Below are 23,128 nucleotides of genomic sequence, written 5' to 3'. Positions count from 1 at the left end.
GGGGCGGCCGGGCCGGGCACAGCCGAGCCGAGCCGAGCCGAGCCGAGCCGCCAACGGGGCCGGGTGAGCGCACCCTCCGGTACCGGCACCGGTATCGGCACCGCGCCAGCGGGCGGGAGGGGAGGGCCCTTTATTGCCGGTTATTCCCGGTTTTTCGCGGTTCTTCCCCCCCGCTCAGCAGCGGATCCCCCACCCGGGGGAGGGTCCCGCCCCCCGCCGCTGCGGCGCGGTGCATCCGGGAGGGTCCCCGGGCCGCCCCCTCCCCTCCCCTCGCCACCGCTCCCCCGGCTGGGTCCCCCCCCCTTCCCGGTGAGCATCGCCGCCGCTCGGGCCCCGCTGATGGGGCAGACCCGGCTCGGCCCGGGGGCTGCAGCCATGGGTTGGGCTCTCCCTGCCCTGGGGGCTGCTGCGGGGATGCGGGACTGCTGCGGGGCTGGGGGCTGCAGCCATGGCTTGGTTCCCCCCGAGGCTGGGGGTAGGGGGGGGGTACAGGCAGCACGCAGCCCCCCGCATGGATGCTCGCCTGTTTTCAGTCAGTATTGTCCTGGGTTTGCACAAGGGGTGCAGGCTGCTCCGGGGGCCCCCCGAGGGCGCCGCAGCCCCGGGCAGACGGTGCCGGCCGTCCCCGGGGACAGCCGTGGGGCAGCTGCGGCTCCCGGGAATTCTCAGCCCTGCTCTGCTGAGCCCGGGCAGCACCGCGGGAAGGCCCTTGGGAGGCTCGGGGGGGACTTTCTGCCTGGCCCTTCTGCTTATTTCTGGTTTTGGTGAAGTCAGGCTGCAGCCCAGCAGCACTGTGGCTTGGGGGAGGTGAGATGTGCCTGGGGATATTGCTCTGGCTCCTATTGACAGCCTAAACCTTTGCCTTCCAGGTCCCTCCCTCCAAGTCGGGCTGGTACTTCCTTCCAGTGTGGAAATTGATCGGTTGAAGTTATGCATTTGACCTGCAAGAGCCACGCTGCCGGTGCTTCGGGGATCCTGTGAACTGGAACGGGAAAAGAGGTAAAAACCTCTCAGTCCCCCCAGCACCCTGCCCAAAACCCCCCACGGGCCCTGTCCTGTGGCTTTGAGTGGATGAGGAGCAGCTGGGGGTGCTCAGCCTGGAGGAAAGGAGGCTCAGGGGGGACCTTCTCACTCTCTACAACTGCCTGAAAGGAAGTGGTAGCCAGGTACAGTTGACCAGACAAGAGGAAATGGCCTCAAGTTATGCCAGGGGAGGTTTAGTTGGATATTAGGAAAAATGGCTTTGCTGAAAGAGTTGTCAGACTGCCTAGGGCAGTGGTGGAGTCACCATCCCTGGTGTAGATGTAGCACTTGGGGACATGGGTTAGTGGTGGCCTGGGCAGTGCTGGAATGGTTGGAATGGATGATCTTGGTGTCTTTTCCAAACTCAACGATTCTATGATTACTCAGAGCTCCCTTCCATGAGGATTTTTGGTTTGGTTTGTTGGGAGAGTGGAGAAAGACCATGGACATGTGGGGATGCCTTTCTAAATAGGAATCATCCTCCTAAACCACACAGGCTGTTCCAAAATGCTCAGCCCCCCTTCCCTGGGGGGAGGGCACATTTGTACAGACAGGTGGATGTGTGCTGCCAGGAGATCTGCTCAGATGGGATGGCAAGCGCCCTTGGACCTTCCCTCTGTGTCCTTCAGTGGTATTCCCAATGTCTCACCATCACTATAACGCAGCAGAGGAGCCCAGGGCTAGCCCTGAGTGTTTCCTAAAAAAGCTGCATAATCCTCTCTGCTCTAGCTTGGGGAGCACACAGGTTTGCCCACTCTGCCTGGTGTCTTACCCAGCTCAGTGACCAGACCCCTGTGCCATCGAGGAGGACGTCAGCCCTGGTTCCCATCCCTGTCTGGTCAAGGCTTTGGGGTAAAAGTCACCTCCTTCCTCCACTGTGAGTTCCTCAGTTGGTTCAGGGCTGCAGTGGCTGCGTGACTGCAGGGCTGTCTCTTCTGGCTGTTTCCCTGGGCCATCAGGTCTGTTCCCTCTTCTCCTGGACTGTGAGCACCCTCATGACATCATGGGCTTGTCTTGTCCAGCCTCCTCTTGTCCTTCCTCCTTGGAGGTAGAACACCCGTCTCTTCAAGATGAGGATATTGCTGGCTAATGCCTTTCCTCTTCCTCTTCCTCCTCTTCTTCTTCCCAGCAGAAGCAGAGAAATCCGATGATGGTTGCACATCTGCTGGCCCTGCTGACTCAGGCTGGCTGGCTGGGGTGCCACAGGGCAGTGCTTCCAGCTCGGGGTTCCTGCATCATTCCCCTCCTGCCTGTGGGTGCCCTCACTTGACCTCAGCTGCTTTCTCTGCCCATGGATGCCAGTGAGGTGGTGGGATATGGGTTGGAGACTTCTCCCTGGCTCAGTGATCCACTTCCTTGTGCAGGCAGCGGGAACCTGGGGACCCTGCCCCCAGGTGTGCTCCCAGAAATTCAGTCCCAACTGGCTCCGTCACGGTGGAGAGGAGGGGAGAACATGCCTAAAGGGAAAACTGCATCCCACACCTGATTTTTTTGCTAAAGGGAAAACCAGAAGGGCTTGGAGAATCTGCTTGCTCTAGTGCAGGGTCTGGGTTTGGGATGAGACTTGACTGGAGCCCCACATCCATCCACACCCACAGGTGGGGGGACAGGAGAGGTACCCAGTGTGCATCCACCCCAGGGTCCCACTGGGAAGATATTTGTGTCCTGCTCCACTGGGGCCTGGCAGTATTTGGACCCTGGGGCAGGAGGGGGGCTGCAATGGCACCCCAGAACCCTGGCAAGAGGGATGGCAAAGTTGGACCCAGCCTGTGAATCGTTCTGGTGTGGTCATGGCCACGCTGGGTACGAAGCTCTGCCTGCCCAGGAGCATCCCTGCACAGTGAAGAGAAAAAGGATATTTGAGGTTGGATCTCCAGCCAGGGTTGGCAGCTGTAACAGGGTGTTTTGGCATCATCTGGTTGTGGGGGGGGTAGTTCAAAGCCCACTGGAATTTTTATTTTGCTTAATACACCACTTAAGCAATTAGCAGTGATTGTAGCAGTCCTGGGTGAGGCGCTGGGTAGAATTGAATTTCCCCAGCTCAGATACCATTAGGCAGCAGTTTAAGGCTGTTTGCAGGCGGGTATGAGACAGTGATGCGTGTGGGGAATTAGATCTGCAACATTAAAAAAAAAACATAATAAGAAAATTTCCTACAGAACTGTGTAACTTTATCTCATGTTTATTATGTGCTGTAATTGAAAAACAATCTTAGGGGTTTCTCTGACCTAATGATGGGGGATCCCCAGTGATGACTGTGCTGTATCCATCAGGATTTGCTTTATTGAGCATCCACTCAGCTCTCTCCCCAAAAACACCCAAAGAGCTCCTCCATGGCACAAAAATCCCCAGGGCAAGAGTAATATCTTTTAAAGAGTTTCCACTTACTTTGTGAAGTGCAGTTGGGTTGACGTTGCCAGGCTTTTTCTTTAAATCCCCAGAGTTCTGGGTGCACCCAGGGGAGGGGGCTGAGCAGATGAATCTCCTGTTGTTTGGGATTTCTGAGTCCAGGAAGGGTCTGCCCACAGGTACCAGGTCAGTGGTTAATGTGTAACAGGTGAGCAGGACACTCTGCACCCACAGCACACCAGCCTGGAGGGGGATGGATGGATGGATGGATGTGCAAATAGTTTTGTGAGGATGGGAAGGCGAGAGGAGGAGAAGGGTTTTGTTGTGGGCTGAGGGGCGGAAGGAAGTCGAGGCTTAGCGAGGGAAATGTGAGATTGCTTGGTTGGGGACAGGGCTTCTGCTGCTCCTCAGGGGAGGCTCTGCTATTGTGGTGGTTAAAAATAGACTTTGGACTGGGTAGTTTTCTGTGGGAAGCTCTCTGGCTGGAGACAGGCACGTGAGGTGGCATCCAAGTGAGGGGGAATGGACAACAGCCTCTGACCTCCTTCACTTCAAGCTCTGGTTTTTTAAATTTTTTTTTCCAATAGCTTTTCCTCTGGGACGTTGAGGGAGTGTCTTTGCTTTATTCCCAGACACCAACACATTTCCCAAGCCCCAAGATGCGTTCATGATGCCTAGATTCACCAAAGCTTTGCTGATCATTGTCACTGCACCCTGGGGACCCTGTCCCCATGGCTGGGTCCCACAACACTGGCAGGTACCCAGCAGGTTGAGTGGCTTGGGTGAGGCTCCTTGCAAGCTGGATGGAATTACTCAGGGAAAAGATTATCCATGATCCAGTGGATCTTATCTATGAGCATGTCTTTATTTTCCAGCAGCTGTCAGCACAGGAGGTACAACATCCACTGCAGGGGATTTTGGAGGAGAGGGAGAGAAACAACCCTGTGGTGTGGTCAGAATAGTGGGAAATGGAGAAAATCTCAGGTTTTGCTGTGGGGCTCTCATGGGCCCATCTGCTCATTTTCAGGAGCAATGGTTCCTTTGGGGCTGGAATCAGGATATCACACTGAGCTGTGGAGACATCCTTATGTGCAGGAGGAGGAAAGGTTCGTTTCTTGCCCACTGTCTCTTTTGAAGATGTGTCCCCTAAGCACCTGCACCCCAAAACCTTGTCCTGGCCACCCAGCACTAATGAGTGCTTTGGAGCATCCTTTGTGAGAGCTGGGCTGGCCAGTGGGACCCCTCACTGAGCAGCAGGAAAAGACACAAGGAGCCTTTTCACTTCAGAAAAATGTTTTCTAACCTGCAGGTAACAGGTGGACCCTGAAGTGCATCTAAGCAGGGAATTAAAGCATGTTCCTGCTGAGGGATTGGTTTGAGGCAGGTGATTTGACTATAAAATTTGAGGCCAAAATGCTGTTCAATTAATATTTTAGTGGGATGGCCAGTAAATGAGAGGAACAAAGAATGTTTCCATTTCTATCTGGTCCAGACAGACAGCCTGATTTAAGATCACAATAGTATAAATAGTACATGGAGTACTGAGGAGCATGGAGAGCAATCAGTTTCTCCCACGCCAGAGCTGTGGTCAAGGGTCTGGGGGGTGTGACAGGCACAAGGCAGGTGACTTCTGCTTTTGTTCCCTGTGGTTTTCTCTTCCTCAGCTCAGCCTCTGCACGCAGTTAAAGCTCTGGTGGGTCTCCAGGGCTAGGAAGGGTCCTCGAGGTGACAAAGGGAGGAGGTCACTTGGTCACACGCTCCAGATCTCGGCTGTGGAATGGGAGATCAGCTCCTCGCATCCCTCATCCCGTTGTGCTTGCGCAGTGGCAGCGGGGATGATGCCCCTGCTTCTCTCCTGCCCTCACGCCGTCCCTGCCGCCTGGTTTGAGCTGTTTTCCCGTCTGCTCGGGGCTGTGCAGGCAGGCACAGCTCCCTCGGGAGCTGCCCGTGTGTCAGGAGCTGCCTGCCAGGAGCATCCCCTCGGGGGCCCGGGGGTATCGCCTTGCTCTGCGACCCGCTCGTGACTCGGGGATCTCCTCTGGCATGGCACGCTGAGGTCAGGCGCTTTTCTGGGGGAGCAGGTGCCTGGGTTTCCTCACGTCATTCCCGCGGGATCGGGATGACCAGCTGGGGCTTTGAATGGCATCGATCTTGCTGGAAACCGAGCAGCCTCGCAGGGCTGGGACAGCCGGGGCTGAGCTGGCATCTCCTTCCCCAGGAGCTTTGCTGCACGTCCCCCTGCGCTGGCTTTTCCTTTCCCGTTTTCCCAGACAGGTGGAGAGATGCAGGCATGGATGGAGAGATTCAACTCACAACCTGCACCAGACCGTGCTTTTCCCCCGCTGAGTTTCGGATCACTTTGTCCCAGCCTGGTGCGCTGTGCCGGGCGGAAGGGAAACATCTCTTTATTAGGGTTGTTTCCTTAAATAAAGCCATCAGAGCCAGCGCTGGGCAGGCGGTGCTGGCCATCCCATGACCGGTGTTGCGCATTCGAGTTATTAACACCTCATTAGATGTTGGTTCCTCCCCACGCCTGTGGTTCAGCAAATCCCGGTGGCTTTGTTGTTGCTCCCTGACTCCTGCTTCACCGGGGAGTTGTTTTTTTATGGTCTCCTGCGCTTCTGCTGACAGTTTAAATTTCATTTTTTCTTGAGGTCAGTAGCTTTGCTTCAACTTTCAGATTATTCCATACTCCCCACCCTCCCCCTGGAGCAGGGGATGCCTCAGCCCACTTTGGTGGGAGAGGTGTCCCAAATCACTGCCAGCAGCTGGCTCTCACCTGCCATCCCAGCCTGGGTTTCCACTTGGCAAGCCCCAGGAGTTCTTTATTTTTATCTTCTCTTCTTAAATCTTGACTCAGTTTCCCAAATGACAGAGGCAGCAGGCACAGCTCAGCCCTGGGAGGAGTTTGGGGACTCGTTGAGGTGGGTTAGAACCCTATCCACCAGCTTGATGCCGTGGTTGCCACTCCATGGCTTCTTCATGACAACAAACCACCCCATTTTATGTATTTATTTTTCTCTCCTCTTGTGTCACTCAGGCCAGGGACTCAAGGCTGTGACCCCTGAGCCAGTTCTGGAGTGGGCTTATGGAATTTCTAAAGGGACCTGGCTCCTTAGAAAGGTGCCTGGAGCATGCTGCAGCCCTCAGGAAGCTGGGCTGGCAGGGGATGGCCTTTTCCAAAAAGCAGTTGCAGATTTGCTGCTTATTTTCACTGTGAGCTTATTTTCGTCTCCGTTTCCAGTGCTCTGCCCGGGGATGCTGTCTGTGGCATGACAAGTTATTTCAAGAAGTGGGGCAGAGCTGTTGGTATGGAGGGGAGTGCAGGCATCCAGATTAAAGGTAAATCTACACAGATAATTGGGAGCCTGCTTCCTGCAGAAATCAGGTGAATCAGGGGCGGGGATGGCTCTGCAGTCCCAGGGGCTGCCCTTAAACCACCCCACTGACTCCCAGGCTGTGCTGTTGGATCCTGGCCGGGGGCTCCTGGCTGTGCTCCAGGCAGGAGGGGTTGGATATGTGGCACAGGGTTAGTAATCCCCGCCGCCGCCTCCTCAGACCTGCCAGATGTCTCTCCTCTAGGCTTCATTTTTATAAATTGGCCTTTTAAAGTCTGTCATCCCCATGCAGATGAAAGGAAGATGCTGTGATGCCTCTGCGTGCGTGTCTCCGAGCCTGAGCCCGGCTGCCGTGCCTGGATCTCCTTGAGGCTTTTTGTTTGGGGCTTTATCTTTTTTGAAGTGCCTTTTTTTTCCTCCTTCTTCTTCTTTTTCTTTCCCCTTAACCTCTCGGAGTCTGATAGCTTGCTATCCCTTGGTTTCAAACAGGCAGGCCCTGAGCACCAGTCCTTCCTCTCTCCGGTGTTTTCCCCCAAATTCATGGGAGGGAAACCAGCAAAGCCCCGGGGCTCAACACCCTGGGCAGATGCAAATAAAACCATCACTGAGGGGCTTTCTCCTCCCCCCACAAGCCCCTTCCTGCTCTTTTTCCTTTGCACCCTTTCCCTCTCCCTTGCTCTTGCTGTGACTGCTTGGATTGGCAGCAGGAGACTCCTTTTCATCCCCCTTTTCTCCCGGAGCCCAAATACTCCTGGCCTGTGGCTTGGTGCCAGGGCAGCTCCCAGGCCATGGCAGAGCTGGGGTTGTGAATTTTCGATTCAAAGGGCAGAGTCTTTAAATCTTCTGCTTGGTGATGGATGGATAATTAGGAATTTCATTTGCTGGGCGGGTAACAAACAGCTTTGCATTTTCTGCTGCTTTGCTGATGTCTCTTGGGGAAATTCAGATGCTGCTCCTAAACTGCAGGGATGGTTTTTTTCCCAGCTGGCATGGCTCCCTGCTCAGGTCTCCGGGAAAGCCCTGTGATGCTGGGGAGAGCTTTGCCAGGGATTTCTGCAGGGGCTGGAGCTCTGCTGGTGTTGTGTGATGTGAGGAGCCAGTGCAGGTACATATGTAGTCTGTCCTCAGTGCCTCCTCGGCACAGCCAGAGCCCTGAGCAGCATCGCAGCCTTAAAGGTGGGAAAATGCCACGTGTCGTGTTTCTGTTGGGATTTTGTTGCCTGTGTGGGTTTCTCCCTGTCTGGGAGGGTTGTGAGCCACTTCCTGGGATGGAGGTACTCCCAGAGAACTCATCTCCATAGGGATGTGCTGGGGAAATGGCAAGCAGCTCCTGGCCACAGCTGCTGCTCTGAATCACAGCCTTCAGGGCTCGGTCCTGCCTGGGGTCTGGGGACTGGCATGGTTGGGGTCTGGGGGATTAGGAGCAGGTTATGCCAGTCCTCAGTGCCTGCCCCATGCCATGGCTTGTGCCGTTCATCCGAGCAGTAATTAATTACTGGCCGTGTAAGCTGCCGGCGGGGTACAGCGCGTGATTTATTAGCAGGAGTAATCCCTCGCCAGCAAAAGAGCTGCTCTGTGAATGGGGAGCAGCAAAATCCAGGGAAAGAGCTGCTGTGTGAATGGAGAACAGCAAAACCCGGGGGAACTGTCCTGCCCTTCCAGAACGGGATCCCACAGGCACAATCCCTGCCTGGAGCAGGGCAGCCACAGGCACCGTTGGACTCAGTGTTTCAGGCAGTGGATTTGCCAAACTGCTGCCCTTGGAGGGGAGGAAGAAAGCGTGTCTGGACACAGGGACCAGGTGTTTGGGGTCATGGACTCAGCAGTGCTCCACCAGCACCAGCGGCCATGAGCAGTTTGGGCACTGGGAGGTGATTTTTGAGATGCAGTCGCTGCTGGGGTCTCCCAGGTTAAGCTGTTCGTGCTGCTCTGAGCCAGGTAGAGATTTGGGAAGTGCAGCATGAGCACCAGGCTGGTGCCTTGCCAGTCCTACAGCCACTGTGAGAAGGACCAGTGTGGAGGTTGGGCAAAGTGGTGCTTCTCCAAAGGGCTCACAGGTCTGGTGTTCAGCTCCCATCATCTTCTGGTGTGTTCCTGGCTCTGGCTTCTGCTCCTTTTCCCCCTGTACCCGACCTACTCATTGGCTCCTCTGAGGACCTATCCTGGGTTATCTGTTAGCTGATGCTCAGAGGGGATGGCAAAATCCCAAAATTGATGTGGCAAAGGATGAGGGCAGAAACAGAGACTGGAGAAAGAGAAGGAGCAGCTGCTGGTTGCAGAGGGGAGGATGCTGCCCTGGGTGGGTACTTCCAGGTGTCCCGGTGCTCCCTCCCCCTATGGAGAGCTGTGCCATGCCCAGGCAGACACAGAGTGAGAGGAATCCTGCAGGCAAATCCCCCCGGGCTCCTCCGCTCAGGGACTCCTTAGCGGTTTCATGAGAAATCAATAATGCTTTTGCATGGTCATAATCGTAAAATAAGTACAATTTATGGCTGCTGCCAGGGCCAAGATTTTTTCCTAGTGGATGAGGTGGAGAGAGAGCGACACACAGACACTTCCATGCAGCATTTTCCTTTTCACTGGAACTGCAGATCAGTTCTGGCATCATGGCAAGGGGTGACCCCCATTTTTGGGGGTCAGGGTTGTTGTCCATGTTCAAACCCCACTTTGGGAGGTCAGGATGTGTTGTCCATGTATAAAGTCCCCCTTGGGTGGGGCAACAAGGTGTGTTGCCCTAGTCCCCATTTAGGAGGAGACAAGGTGTGTTGTCCATGTCCCCATGGTGGGGGGTAGGGCGGGTTGTCCATCTCCCCTGTTTTTGGGGGACAGGGTGGGCTGTCCATGTCCCTGCCACTCTCAGGCCGTGTCCTTGTCCCTCAGCCCGCCGGCAGGTGGAATGGGGCAGCCATGAACGGCGATGCCCTGTGCCAGGAGCCCTCCTCCCCGCTCCCCGACTGGAGGGAGTTCTGCAAGCTGCACGCCCAGGCAGCCGCCGTGGACTTTGCCCAGAAGTTCTGCCAATTCCTGAAGGAGAACCCCCACTACGACACTCCCGGGGCAGAGACCTCCTTCTCCCACCATTTCACCGCCAACTTCCTGGACATCTTCAGCCTGGAGGTCAGCCGGGTGTTCGTGTCTGACTCGCCCACCAAGTACAACATCGTGCCCTTCGTGGGGCTGCAGAACTGCCACGTCCCCTACGGGCGGGAGGTCACCCCGAGGAAGGAGGAGACATCCACGGAGTCTCTGGACAGCATGGACGCCCCGCTGGGCGCCAGCCGGTACCTGACCCCAGCCCAGCAGGTGCAGGCTCACAAGGTCTCCTCCTACGGGCAGTCCCGCAGCTCTGAGGACGTGTCCATGCACGCTGCTGCCAAGCCCAAGTTCAAGAAAGGCTTCTCCCTGAGGAACATGAGCCTGTGCGTGGTGGATGGGATGAAGGAGATGTGGCACCGCAAATCCTCTCCGGAGCCGGGCGCCGAGGCTGCCCTGGGCGGCCGCAGAGCCGAGAGGGAGCCGTGGCCAGCTGGGGGCAAGGAGCCCGGGGACCCTCGGGAGAAATGGACACACAAACTGCGCCTGTCCAAGGTGCCCTCGTCCAAGGTGGAGCTGGTGGACATCCAGAGGGAGGGGACGCTGCGCTACATGGTGGCCGATGACACGAACTGTGTGGGCAGCTCGCAGTGGCAGAAGTGCCGCCTCCTGCTGCGCAAGGCGGTGAAGGTGGAAGGAGAGAGGTTCCTCCTGGAGTTTTATGTCCCTCCAAAGGTAAGTCCTAGCTTTTGTTGTTTTTTATGAGAAATTCAAGCAGAAGTTGGGCTTTGCTTGGGTTTTTTTGTTTTTGCTGCTGAGCTGGGCTGAAATCCAGCTCTGGTCCAGAGGGAGATCTGGTGCTGTGTGGCTGAGGTGTGAATGGATGGGAAAATGTGCTTGAAACTCATCCAGTCTGCAGGCCAAAATGAACCTTGCACTCTTGGTGTTGGTCTGTGCCTCTCACCTTTTGAGAAAATATAACACATGAGTTTAGACTCAAATGCATCCCTCTGGAGAGCAGCTCAGCATGAGTATGGTGGGCACTGCTCTGGGCTGGATTGGAGACTTCCCTAGCCCAGGAATGGGGCCTGGCTGGAAGAAAACAACCCCATGTCCATGGTGCCCACTAGGGAGCCTATGGGAGAGCTGGAGAGGGACATCTTACAAAAGCATGGAGTGACAAGACATGGTGGAATGGCTTTAAATAGGAATAGGTGGAGATTGGGAAGGAATTCTTCCCTGCGAGGGTGGGGAGGCCCTGGCACAGGTTGCCCAGAGAAGCTGTGGCTGCCCTATCCCTGGAAGTGTCCAAGGCCAGGTTGGACAGGGCTCGAAGCAACCTGGGATAGTGGAAGGTGTCCCTGCCCATAGGAGGGAGTGGAACAGGATTCCTTCCAACCCAACCCATTCTGTGATTCTATGGATGGAGGATCTGATGAAGCCTGACATGTCAGCTGCACCAAAAAGAAAATAAACTTGGGTTAAAATGGAACAACTGCTGCTCTTAAAACATTTAAGAGCGAGCTCATAGAGAAATCCGTTTTTCAGTGTATCTTGATTTGCCTCTAAAAATCAATTTTGAAATTACTTTATGGCAACTTTTATGAACATTGTCTGTTCTTCTGTTATAATCACACCCCACTTTGGTTTACAGCTTTCTCCTGTCATCCCATCTTGCTTTCCATCTGGCAAATGTAAAAGTGGCACCAGTCTGGCACAGCTGGAAGAAAACTGCTTTTTGCTTCAGCAGCCCACAGCTTTGTTTTTGCATAGACCCAACAAAAACTATGGCCGTGTCTTTTAAAGGGAAGAATCCCCCTGGAGAGGAGGGAGTTGGAATGAGATGATCTTAAAGGTCCCTTCCACCCCAAACCATTCTATGATTCTGACACCCTTCTCTGGCTCAGGGGTGAATTATCACCTTGTTTCCTTTCCTTTCGAAGCAGCTGCTGCTTCCTTTCTGACCTTCTCCTGTGCAAACACCAAGATGGAAAAATTCCCCAGGGATGGGCAGAGCCTTGCACGGCTGAGACGTGTCTGCAGGCAGCACTGGGGCTCTGGGGCTGGCAGAAACGAAACATCCTGAAAGGGAAAAAGCAATTTCTGTTCTGTCTTGGATTTATTTATTTTTATTTCCTAATAAAAATGGGAACTGAGCCCGTTATTGGTAACTTGCAGCCTGGAGCTCCTTGCTGGCCTTATCCCACCCACTGCACCCAAGGCACAGGTTTTGGTGACTAAATCTCATCTCTGCTTCCTGCAGCTGCAGTGCTCCAAATCCCAGAGCCCTGGAGGGGACCAGCCCTGGAGAGCAGCTCCACGAGCTCCTTTGTGGGGATTTGTTATAATTAAAACAAATATCTGGGGAATTTGTTGCTCAGCAAACACTTGGAGTGGGAGGCACCGGGTCTTGCCTCCCCACCGAGGCTCCGGCGGGTGCCAGGGGCCCTGGGGGAAATTCATTTTTCTTTATTTTAATGTAATTAAAATTCCCTGCATGGCTGAGGCTGCTGTGTCGTAGCTGCTCGGTTGAAATGCTGCTCCTGTGCTGGAGAAATGGGGCTGCATTCTGCATGGGAAGCATCCCCCATCAGCTAGCACAGCTCTCTCTATTGGGAGAGGGTTGAAAATGGAGAGAAATTAAGTGGTGTTGGCAGAGCTGGCACATCAGCCTGCGCTGGAGCGAGGAGGGTGGTTTGGCAGCTAAAAGCACCTCCCTGTCTTCCACTGGGCCTCCTCTTGGTTTAATTCACAGAGCTCAGAGTTATCAGGCACGGGAGGGAAATCAATGCTGTTTATCCCCCCCTGTAATAACCACACAGGCTGAACTGATCTTGCCTCTGAGAGCCCTGCTGCATTGTCCCCAGGGACAGTTTGATTCAATTGAGTGACTTTTTTTCTTTTTTTTTTAATTCATTGATTTCTTTTCACTTATTTTCTTTGGCATTTTTTTTCCTTTTTTCAGGCTTCCAAACCCAAGGTGAGCATCCCGCTGTCAGCCATCATCGAGGTCCGCACCACCATGCCCCTGGAGATGCCTGACAAAGACAACACCTTCGTCCTAAAGGTGAGAGCAGGGTGTGGATCCCTACAGGAACCCCTCTGCACCTGCACCCCAGTGCAGGAAGCTCAGTCCCCAAAGGGATCGTTGCCTTGGCTTTCAGAGCTGAGATGCCAACAGCACAAATGCTCCCCACAGGATCCCTGACTCCTCCAGCTGACACTGGGGTGTTTTGGGATCAAGCTGTTTGGCTTTCACCATGGGGAGTGGCTTCTCTGTGTCACCAGGAGATGGGTTAAATCAGTGACCTGAGACAACCTGCAAGGGAAAATGCTCCTTGGTGCAGCTGCTCCTGGTTTTGTGGCTGCTGCTGCAGATCGGTGACATGTGGTGGCAGTTTCATTGACACCATGTGATGGCCCTTAGTGCTGTGGTCTGGTTGATGAGGTGGCATCTGGTCAAAGGTTGGACTTGATGCTCTTGGAGGTCTTTCCCAGCCTTAGTGATTCTATGGGAACAGCTCTGTGAGGCCAACGAGACCCTGGGGATCAACCACAAATAAGTCTGGGGGCATGAGCAGAGAGTGAAAGTCTCTTTCTTCAGAATTTTCCCTATCATGCAGTTAATTAACTCAGTGCTGCCTCCTGCTCTGCTGGAAGACAACAGCCTGTCATGGCAGATCAGGGCTGAATTTTGCAGGGTCTTGGACACCATGATAGTAACTGATCATTTCTGTATTCTACCTCTTCTAAACAAACACCTCTCGCCCTGACACTTCTCCTCAAGAGTGTGTGGCAAAGCAGAGTGAAGAGGCCAGGCCTCCCAGCTGAATGAACCTGCTTGAAAGCTTAGAAAACTATGAAAGGAAAAGAGGGGAAAATTGAGAATGGCTTTGTGAAAGCTCCCAAGCCTTGAAATCCACCTGGCCCTAGCACACGTTCCCAGGGGAAATTTCTTTCCATCAAATCCAGCTCCTTGTCAAGGTCACACAACTTCTTCTGGAAACTTCCCTTCCCCAAGGGCTTCTTGCTCTTCAGCCTCAGCAGTGATCAGTGTCTGCCACGGGCACAGAGGCTCATTCAGCTGTTGTTTTCTGTGCCTCAAAGGCCAACCTCAAGTGTCTTCTGTTTTCCAGACTGGCCAGCCCAAGGTCCTCCTTGCTTTCCTTGCAGGCTCTGGAGATGAAATGCCCCAAAGTGTACATGGGGCTGTTGCTCAGAGCAAATGGGAAGGATTACTTCTCCTTTCTTCTTCCTCTCTGTCCAGCCCAAGCTGATGCAGTTGCTTTCCTCACGCTGTGATGATGATGATGTTGACTCACACGCAGCCTGTGGGCTGGTGCAACTCTGGGATGATTTTTGCAGAACTGCTCCCAAGTCGTGGTTCCCCAGCCCACACACCCACGGTAATCACTGTGAACCCAGGGCTCACCTTGTCCTTGAGCTGGAGGCTGGTTTCAGCTTTTTCTTCCACTTCAGCTTTGACAAGTTCATTTGAATTCTTGCCTGTTCCTCCAACACACACTTGCAGTGTGATGTCAGCCATGAATTGATCAGGCATCCTCACATTCTTTTGTCCTCATCACTGAGGAGCCTTTGCTGGGAAGGAGCTGCTGAGCATATCTCTCAGCTTTGACCACTGGCCATTGATAACCCATCAGCCATTGATCTCTGCTCTTGGAATATCACTCATCAACTACTTCTTGTCACGTTTTCTAGATCCCCTTACAATCCCCACTTCAAATGTGTCACATCAGTGTCCAAAGCATGTTCAACACAGAGGATGTGCCACTGCTTCTCCTTATCCCTGGGGCTGCCACGAGCATGAGCAGATGGGCTTGGTCATGACAGATCCCTGCTGGGGGGTTTCAGCTCTGGGATGGCTCCTGGGTGCCTGTGAGGGTTGGTTTCTTTGGCTGCTGGAGGAAAATTCTGCACTTGCCCTCTTCCCGTCCTCTGAAGCGAGACATGCTCTCTCCATTCCCACTGCTAATAGCTTGGTGACTGCATCAGCCATTCCTTTAATGCCCTTCTGGAATGCTCCAAACCCTGCCAGCTGGAAAATACCTGCTCTACCAGGTACCTCCTGCTCCTGGCTCTCCCCCTGCCACAGGGGAATCGATCACAATTGATCCTTTGAGTGAGCTGAGGCAGCAAGCACAGCATGGAGCCCACCCAGCCAGGCTTTGCTCTCCCTCCCCATCTGTTGGCACAGGATGCTGTTCCCCTTCTCTCACATCCACTGTTATTCATGGCTCATTTTCTGCCTGGGCCCTTCTTGCTGGGACACCTTTCTGCTCTCCCATTCCTCCTTTGCTGGCTGGACTTGCAGAAGGGGTGAAGCACCCTCAGTGCTGGGGTACAGGTTAGGGGGCAAGGTGAGTGCTGTGGTTTCCCTTCCCGTGTGATGTGGAGCCCAATCTCAACCTTCCCACACAACACACAGGTTACGATGGGTGGAAAAGCCCCTGCCTTATTTGGGGAAGCCACACTGAAATACTTTCTGCCAGATTGCCTAAAAATGAGCAGCCAGCGTGTCCCCAGAGCCCACCAGACACCAAGTACATGCAGTTTTTTCCATTGCACAAGCAGGTGCTTGCAAAATACCCAAGCCCTGCACATGCTTCGCTTGCTGTCATGTCTGCATGAGTGAGCAGCCCCATCTCCCACGTCAGCTTCATGCTTTGCCCTCAAAAAGCCAGAGAAGATCCTTTCTTAGGTTAAACAAACTGGGGAGGGGGATCTGTGCTACACCCCTCCACCTCTTCTCGGGACAGGGTCCAGGTCGCTGCTCTGCTCCTTGCCCTCCCTGCTTATTTTCAGGACGGTGATTCAGTTGTTTGTGATTAATTGAATTTGCTTGGAGGTTGTCTCAGCTGGCAATGTGACACCTTCCCAGAGTCACGGCTGCACTGCCACCTCGGGAACATGATGTTTAAGGCTCCATGAGGGATGCAGAGAAACCTGCCAGAGGCACACAGCATCCCATGGCATCTGAGTCCACTGATGTGGAGCTTCTGGGTTCTGCTCGGCCCCAGAAAGGCACAGCTTCTTTGGGCTGGACAGTTTGGAGGCTTTTCGGCATCCTAATTCTTATTTATTATTTTTATCCCTGTGGAAGGGGGTTTCTCTCCCACTCTGCAGTCAGAGTCACTCTTGCACTCTTGCAATCAGAAGTCAGAAGCCTCATAGACCAGCAGGCAGAAAAGACAGTGGAGGAGAGGTTTAAAACTCCTGGAGTCTGGCAGGGTTTTGGGACTTCTGCTATACATGTGCAGATCTAGTTTTGGGGGGACACAGAGGTGCCCCAGGAGCAAGGGATACTGTCTGTGCTTGGGCATAGTGCCATGTACCCCAGTGCTGCCAGCCAGGTGTGTTTTTTCCATAGAGGCTGTAAAAACCTTGTAAAAAACTTGTCATGTATTTTCTGATAACGGTGGGGTGGGGTTTTCCTCTGAGCTGCAGATTTAGTCAGGAGTCATCTTGTATTCATCTCTGTGGGTCACTCCTTGGAACTTCTGTGCTGGGATGGGGTGGGACACTGATCCCTTGGGTCACCCCTTGGGATGGGGTGGGACACTGATCCTCTCCTGCTCAGCTGAGGTGCTGTTCAGGGGGTCTGGCTGGGTTATGGGGTGTGTTTTGCCTCGGAGTAGGGGGCAGCACAGCTGACTCCATCCCACATGGCCTGCAGGTGGAGAATGGGGCTGAATACATCCTGGAGACCATCGACTCCCTGCAGAAGCACTCGTGGGTGGCTGATATTCAGGACTGCATCGACCCTGGGTAAGGATTGCTGGGGAAGGGGCTCTGTGGTGCCAAGCTGTGCTGCCTGAGCACAGGCTGGTACCCAGATGCAATTTTTGCTTGGTTGTCACAGAAAGTGCCCAAATCACCCCAGCAGAAGTCTGGAAGCAGAGTTAGCAGCCTGTGTCTGCCAGGGGTGCAGAGCACTGGCTACTTGTTCACCTTTCTCTGCCCTATGTCCTCTCAGCCTGGCAAGGAACACAGCCCCAAAGCAGGAAGCTCCTAACACTCACCTTCTGAAGCTTTTATATCATATTTGAGCTATTTTCCATGGTTTTTTCCAGCTTAGCATCCATTATATATTTAAGATTCTGCTGGTTGAATTGATTTATTTGTATTTCTATCACAGTGGCATCAGTGTTGTCATTGGAGTCATAACTCAGCCAAAACTTCTCATCTGATGTTTCACCAGCACATGCAGCAAGTTGTGTTAGGGAGGTTTGTGTACCTGGTTCTGCTGCCCTTCAGCTGCCTCAGACAGGCCAGCCTCTGGGGAAACCCTGGCACTGCCTTCTTGGCACAGTTTTGGAAAAAACAGGTGCCCATGCTTGTAGAAGTGAAAACATCAAGCAAACCTGGAACAGAGGCTTGGAGAGGTTCCTGCTCCCTCCAGGCTGCCTTTGCCCCCTCCTGCTAGAGAGAGGCATTTGGTCACCATGGAGGCTGCATCTCACAGAGAGGATGTGCATTCCAAAGCTTTGCTCCTTTTGCTGTTTTCTAAAATCTGTAATTCTATAATATATAATTGACACGGATTGCCCAGAGAAGCTGTGGCTGCCCCATCCCTGAAGGTGTCCAGTGCCAGGATGAATGGGGCTTGGAGCAAGCTGGGCTAGTGGAAGGTGTCCCTGCCCATGGAATGAGATGAGCTTTAAATTCTCTTCCAACCCAAACCGTTCTGTGATTCTGTAACTCAAGAATCACTGCTAAGGCTGGGCTGGGGAAAGGCCTTTTTTCCCTCACTCCATGTTTCAGTGCTGGTTTTCCAGCTGGAGTTGAGCACCACAGCCATGCTCCCCTCGAGCCACCTCAGTAGCCACCAGCATCCCCACGTTAGCCCCTGGCTCTGCCCTGGCAGCCTCCCAGCCCTTTCTGTTTGCTTAGCACCCAGCGCCGTCCCGCGCTGGCCTCCGGACGTGACTGCAAAGCAAATAATAATGAACTCCAGAGCAAATAATAATGAGCTGTTTAATACACCGACACACACGCTCCGTGCCAAGAGCGAATTCTCAATCAGCTCCCGATGCTTTTGCCAAGGGCTGCGTGCTGGAGCCGCCGCGTGAGCGCCCAGCCACGGCTTTTCTGCAGAGCACGGCTGGTTTTGGTTTCCTTCCTCCCTTCTTGTTTTTAACTGGCTGCAGCTGAATGACTCCCAATGGCTGATTCACTTACTGGCCACTAAATAATTCAGCAGCTCACAGGGAGCTGTTGCCACCGACGCAGCCGCTTCCCCTGTGCCCACGTGGCCCGTGTGAAGCAAGAGAGCCAAGTGCTGTGGGCAGCTCCGGACTCTTGCTGGTGGCTGGGATAAAAATAGGATGTCGGATAGCAAGTCGGATGCTTGTGCAAGAAGGGTGCTGAAGTGCACGAGGAGGGCCAGCAACAGGGATGCTCTGAGTGGCTCCCTGGCTCTATTCCCACTTGCTGTCTTGCTCCAGGCCTCCTGACTTAGTGTTTTATGTCTTTTAGGGATGTAATTCCTGTGGGTGGGTAATTCCTTTTGCAGAGGGTGAAAGTGAAAGCGCCCTCAGGTGGAGGTTGGTGGTGGGAGGGTGTGTGGGTGCAAAGCACTGAGAGTCAAGGTAACAGCTTTCCTTTCAAACCCACAAGGCTGCAGTAAAATCCTGCAGCTGGAACCGACCAGCATGACCCGTGGGCTTTCAGTGTGGGCTTTCAAGGGTTTAATCCCTCCCACGCTGGTTTCTCATCCCCAAAATTCATGTTTGGTGGCTGCTCTGCCTCTCAATGCTCTTGGTGCAGTGGCAACCCCTTGGGAAGAATTCAGCAGCAATAGGATGTGCTCTTGAATCACGCTGGAATTTTGTTTGGCTGAGTCCCCATTCCATGCCAGTGAGTGGAGGTGCCACATGTGTGTTTCTGTCTGTACTCTCCTCCAGGGACAGTGGGGACGACATTGAGCTGGTGTCCTGTGCACAGGGAGCCTGTCTGCCAGGCGGGACAACCTCGTCCAGCTGCGAGTTCCTGAATGATGGTAAGGAGCTACGTCTGGGAAAGTCTGGGAGTCCCTCTGAGCCATAACCTAGCCCGCTGGTGTCTCTACGATCCAGGAGTATCCAACACAGTTTCCTGTAGAGCAGGACAGCCCCCAGCTTTGCCCAGTGATGGTGGGTGATGCTGAGCCACGAGCTCATCCCTCTGCAATTTCCCTTCCAGAGGTACCCAGGCCACCAGACAGATGTGCCCTGCCCAGCGCTCACAACACTGCCATGGCCACCGCTGTCCCCGTGCCCCACGGCCGGGGCAGGGACTCCCTGGGGGAGCTCCTCACCCACGTCCCACTGGAAAGCTTCCTGCAGACGCTGGAATCCTCCCCCACTGCTGGTGGGCATCTCACAGGTACTGGGATGCAGGATGCAGCCCCAGCATCTCACTCTGGAGGGTGCACAGAGGGAGTGGAGGAGAGGGGGTGATGTTTGGGTGCTCCCTAAAAAACCTGCTGTCCCTGCGGGCAGGGGAGGACAGCGAGGCCGAGGCTGAGATCAACCTGTCTGACTTCCCCTGGTTCCACGGGACTCTGTCACGGATCAAGGCAGCCCAGCTGGTGCTCTTCGGGGGTGCCCGCAGTCATGGATTGTTCGTCATCCGGCAGAGCGAGACACGGCCGGGGGAGTACGTGCTGACCTTCAACTTCCAGGGGAAAGCCAAGGTGGGTGTCTTCTGCTTCTCCATGTCCTCTGCTTCTCCGTGAATGTTAGTGCCAGCCCTGCCCAGCACCTCAGGTTCCTTCTTGCTCTGTGGGTGACCCCAGACACAGCAGCTGTGCGGGGAGCTGCACCCCAGTAGGCCATCCCTCAGGACCACCTGCCCTTTGTGCCCCAAGACCCTTCTGCATCCTGCCTAGCCTCTTCTACACTTTCCCAACTGGATCAGTGCTTGTTATGTGATAAACAGGGATAAATACCCCATGGAGGCTCAGTGTAGCCTGGCACACCTTCCCCTGCCCTCTCCTTGTCTGTTCTGTGTTCTGAAGTACATGGATGAACTATGGAAAACCAACCACAAGCAGCTTTTTGCTGGGTCCCTTCTCTAGCAGAGATTGCTTGTTCTTGTAACCTAGCAAGAGGTTTAGGTGGGCTAGAGGCTTCCCCAGGCTGTCTGTAACCCCGGGATCAGAGCTTCAGCCGCCCCAGGTTGCACCCAGATGCCCTTCTCTGTGTGTTTCTTTGTGGTGTTCATCCCCAGGAGGGGTCAAACTTCTGGGGCTGCAGCAAGTGAGGTTTTACAGGAAACACCCTGCAGCACGGTAAACACAACAATCCTATGTTAGGAGCAGACCTCCCTTGGCTGGTGGAGGTGGCTCCTGCAGATTGCAAAGGTGGATCTCACCCTCATGACCCCCAGCTCACCCCCTGCCCCCTGCACTTGCAGCACCTGCGCTTGTCACTGAACGAGAGCGGGCAGTGCCACGTGCAGCACCTCTGGTTCCAGACCATCTTTGACATGCTGCGCCACTTCCACACACATCCCATCCCGCTGGAGTCGGGCGGCGCGGCCGACATCACCCTCCGCAGCTACGTGGTGGCCCAGAGCCCGCAGCCCGGTAGGTGCCAGGGCTGGGTGGGGACTGGGATCTTGGGGGCACCTGAAAGGGACAGACCCATGGGATTCCCTCCCTAAAGCAGTGCCCTACTGATGTGTGTGGCTCTGGGGATGTGCCAGGGTGGATGTTAGGACCGTGCAGTAGCAGGGCTGTGTCGGTGTGACCCCCTGTCCCTGGTTGTGGGTGTCAGTCCCCTGAGAGGAGCAGAGAAGTCTGCAAGGCTCGGAATGTCCTGCTGTGCTGGGAGAGAGCGGGAAGGAGGGTTTGGAGAAGGACAGGGTTAGGGATGGAGAGGGGGTGTGGGAAGGTGCTGAGCTCGCAGGCAGCACAGGAGAGGTCAAGCTCCTGTTTTCCTTGCAGACACCGGCCCCCCGCCACCCCTCGTGCCGCAGCCACCGGCCTGCAGGGTCGACCTGCCACCTCCACACTACTTCTGCAGCACAGCACCCACGGGCCCGCCGGTGCCACCGCCCACTGAGGGGGTGGCCGTGGCCCCCACTGTCCCGGTCCCCGCACCCTACCACCGCCTGGAGGGTGCCCTGGGCCCCCGGAGCCGCAGCGACAGCGCCGAGCGCCGGCCGGAGCCTCCTGCTGCCAGTGCCGAGGACTACCACGAGGCTGACAGTGCCCGGAGCCGGACCCGGGCGGTGGAAAACCAGTACTCCTTCTACTGAGCCCCCTGTGCTGGGGGCTGCATGGTGGGGGGAGCGGGGCAGAGTGCCCCTCACCGCTGCACCGACCTCGCCACCTCCTCCTGCCACCACCAGTGACCCAGCTGGGATGTCCTCCTCGCTCCCTGCTGCTTTTGGGAGCTGTGGCAGCAGTGGGCATTGCCCCAGCTGGACCTGGCGCCAGCCCCAGAGTTGGGGCAGTGCTGGGAGTGTGGGAGGCTGAAAGAGTCAGTGCCATTTTAGAGCTTGCAACCTCTTCTCCTTCCCTCCGGACCAAGAGCTCTCCCAGGGCCGAGCTGGGCTCCCTGCATCTCCTCCTGGCTATGACCATTGTGGGATGGCACCCGAAGCTGTGGCAGGCTCCATCCTCTGGCCAAAGCACCTCGCCATGTCCCCTCCGGGGTGAGAGCCCAGCATGGCCAACATCCTTCTGGCACCATCGCCCTGCAAACCAGCTGCTGAGGGACTCTGGCATTTTGGGATGAGCATGGAAATGTCAGATCTCCATGCAGAGACTCTTCTCGCACACATGGATCACTGAGAGGGTGCTGCTGCAGAGGCCTGAGGGTTTATCTGGGCTGGCTTTTGGGCTCCCTCTGGGGCACGTGTTTCCTACCCTCTGACAGAAGAAGGCTTTTGTCCAAAGCTTAATGAATTGCATTCAAGGAAGGGTTTTCCTGCTGTTCTGTATTTTCTGTTCCTTTGTTTCCTTTCTCTCCTTGCTGTACCAACAGAGAATCCCTGGATAGCCCTTTCTTCTTCCCTCTCTTCCTTGATTTTTCAAAACCTGAGCTCTCCACATCAGTCTTCAGTCTTCTGCCTGCTCTCTTCTGCAGCTGGGCAATATTTTCCATTGCTCAAGGCAAACCTTGGAAAATATGACAACACCTCCTCTTTACATCAATTTTTGGTCATTTGGGATGTCTCGAGGTGTCAGGCAGAGCCCAGGGGCTGTGTCCAGAGGTGAGGGACAGCTCTGCCTTGCAGGTAAAAGCAGGTATTCCTGCTTGGCTGGGCTCCCAGGAACAAAAACACTACGTTGATTCTTTTTCCAGCAGGTCATGGAAGGCCTGAGGATGGTCTTACAGGCCAGGGTCTGTGCCTCACGGGGGGTGGGAGACCCTCCAGATGGGCAGCTTTGCTTGCAGACAAAGTGTATACACATCCCCCTTGGTTTGGCTGACACAGCTTGTCTTACCCAGGACCAGGACTCCTGGCTCCTTGTGTGACAGTGCTCACAGGATCTGAGCCAGGTGGTCTTGGAGTGTCTGGACAGGTCTCCAGGTAGAACAGACCCCACCATACCCAGCTCGAAGCTACCACTTAGTTCAAAGAGGTACAAACCAAGCCACAACCTCAAAAAAAACCAAAAAAAAACAAAAAAAACCCAAAAAAAACCCCAACGCCTTGAATTTGCCTGGAATTGAGTTGGGCCAAATTTTTATTTATTAGGTGCCTTCTTTCCAGAGCTAGCTAAGCATGTCCCCAGTGCTTGACTCACATGGGCCTCCCGTTTCAAGAGGACAGGGGAGGTGTCCCCAAGGCTCCTTGCCTCCTCCTGTGATGTGAGAGCTGCCTTTCTGGCCCATGGATGTGTGAGACAAGGCCTGCTGGATGCCATTCCTGCAGCAAATGCCACTTTCTCCCCAAACACTCGGCCCTTCAGAGGGCAGCAGGAGCACTTGGCTCTGCTGGGGGTATTTCTCCTTCCTCAGCCCAGCTAAAACACAGCTCAGAAGAGCAGGGAGAGGCTGGATGCTCTTGGTTGATGGGTTTAACACACAGGGTGGACGAGGGGAGATTTCCAGATCTGACACAAACATCGTCACTCTGGTTCTTCCCTGAGGCCTGAAGGGTGGGATCCAGAAGGCTGGATGGGAGCACTGCCTTACAGACCTTCAGATTTTGGCTTTGTTTCTCACTTTTTGTGTCACAGGATAGGAAAAGGAGGGGGAAGCAATGATCTGCAAGCAAAAGATGTTAATTTGTAAATAGGGAAGAGTCTGGAAGAGTTTACTGTTGTGTAGAATAAATTAATTTTATTTAAAAAAAGAAAGGGGAAGGGGGGACTTGTTAAATGGAGAACTCGAGTTCCAGTTTTAAAATAAAATCACTTGCAAAAACAA

General features: G+C 54.5%; 1 protein-coding gene across 2 annotated transcripts; it reads left to right on the top strand.

The window, feature by feature from the left end:
- SH2B2 (SH2B adaptor protein 2) lies at positions 1-23,128 on the top strand. 2 transcript variants are annotated; one of them, XM_088176909.1, is made up of 10 exons: positions 1-63; positions 870-999; positions 9,591-10,478; positions 12,709-12,810; positions 16,438-16,529; positions 18,668-18,762; positions 18,945-19,127; positions 19,244-19,437; positions 20,160-20,331; positions 20,692-23,128. In XM_088176909.1, the coding sequence occupies exons 3-10, from the start codon at positions 9,618-9,620 to the stop codon at positions 21,003-21,005; spliced, it is 2,013 nt and encodes a 670-aa protein (XP_088033035.1). In that variant the 5' UTR covers positions 1-63; positions 870-999; positions 9,591-9,617; the 3' UTR covers positions 21,006-23,128. The 2 variants fall into 2 exon arrangements, with proteins under 2 accessions (XP_088033035.1, XP_014732156.2); XM_014876670.2 differs by lacking the exon at positions 1-63 and having other exon boundaries at positions 674-999.

Source organism: Sturnus vulgaris, chromosome 21, assembly GCF_052056855.1.
Source record: "Sturnus vulgaris isolate bStuVul1 chromosome 21, bStuVul1.hap1, whole genome shotgun sequence".
NCBI lineage: Eukaryota > Metazoa > Chordata > Aves > Passeriformes > Sturnidae > Sturnus > Sturnus vulgaris.
Note: the sequence above shows the minus strand (reverse complement) of the source record. Positions and strands in the feature narration are given on the sequence as shown.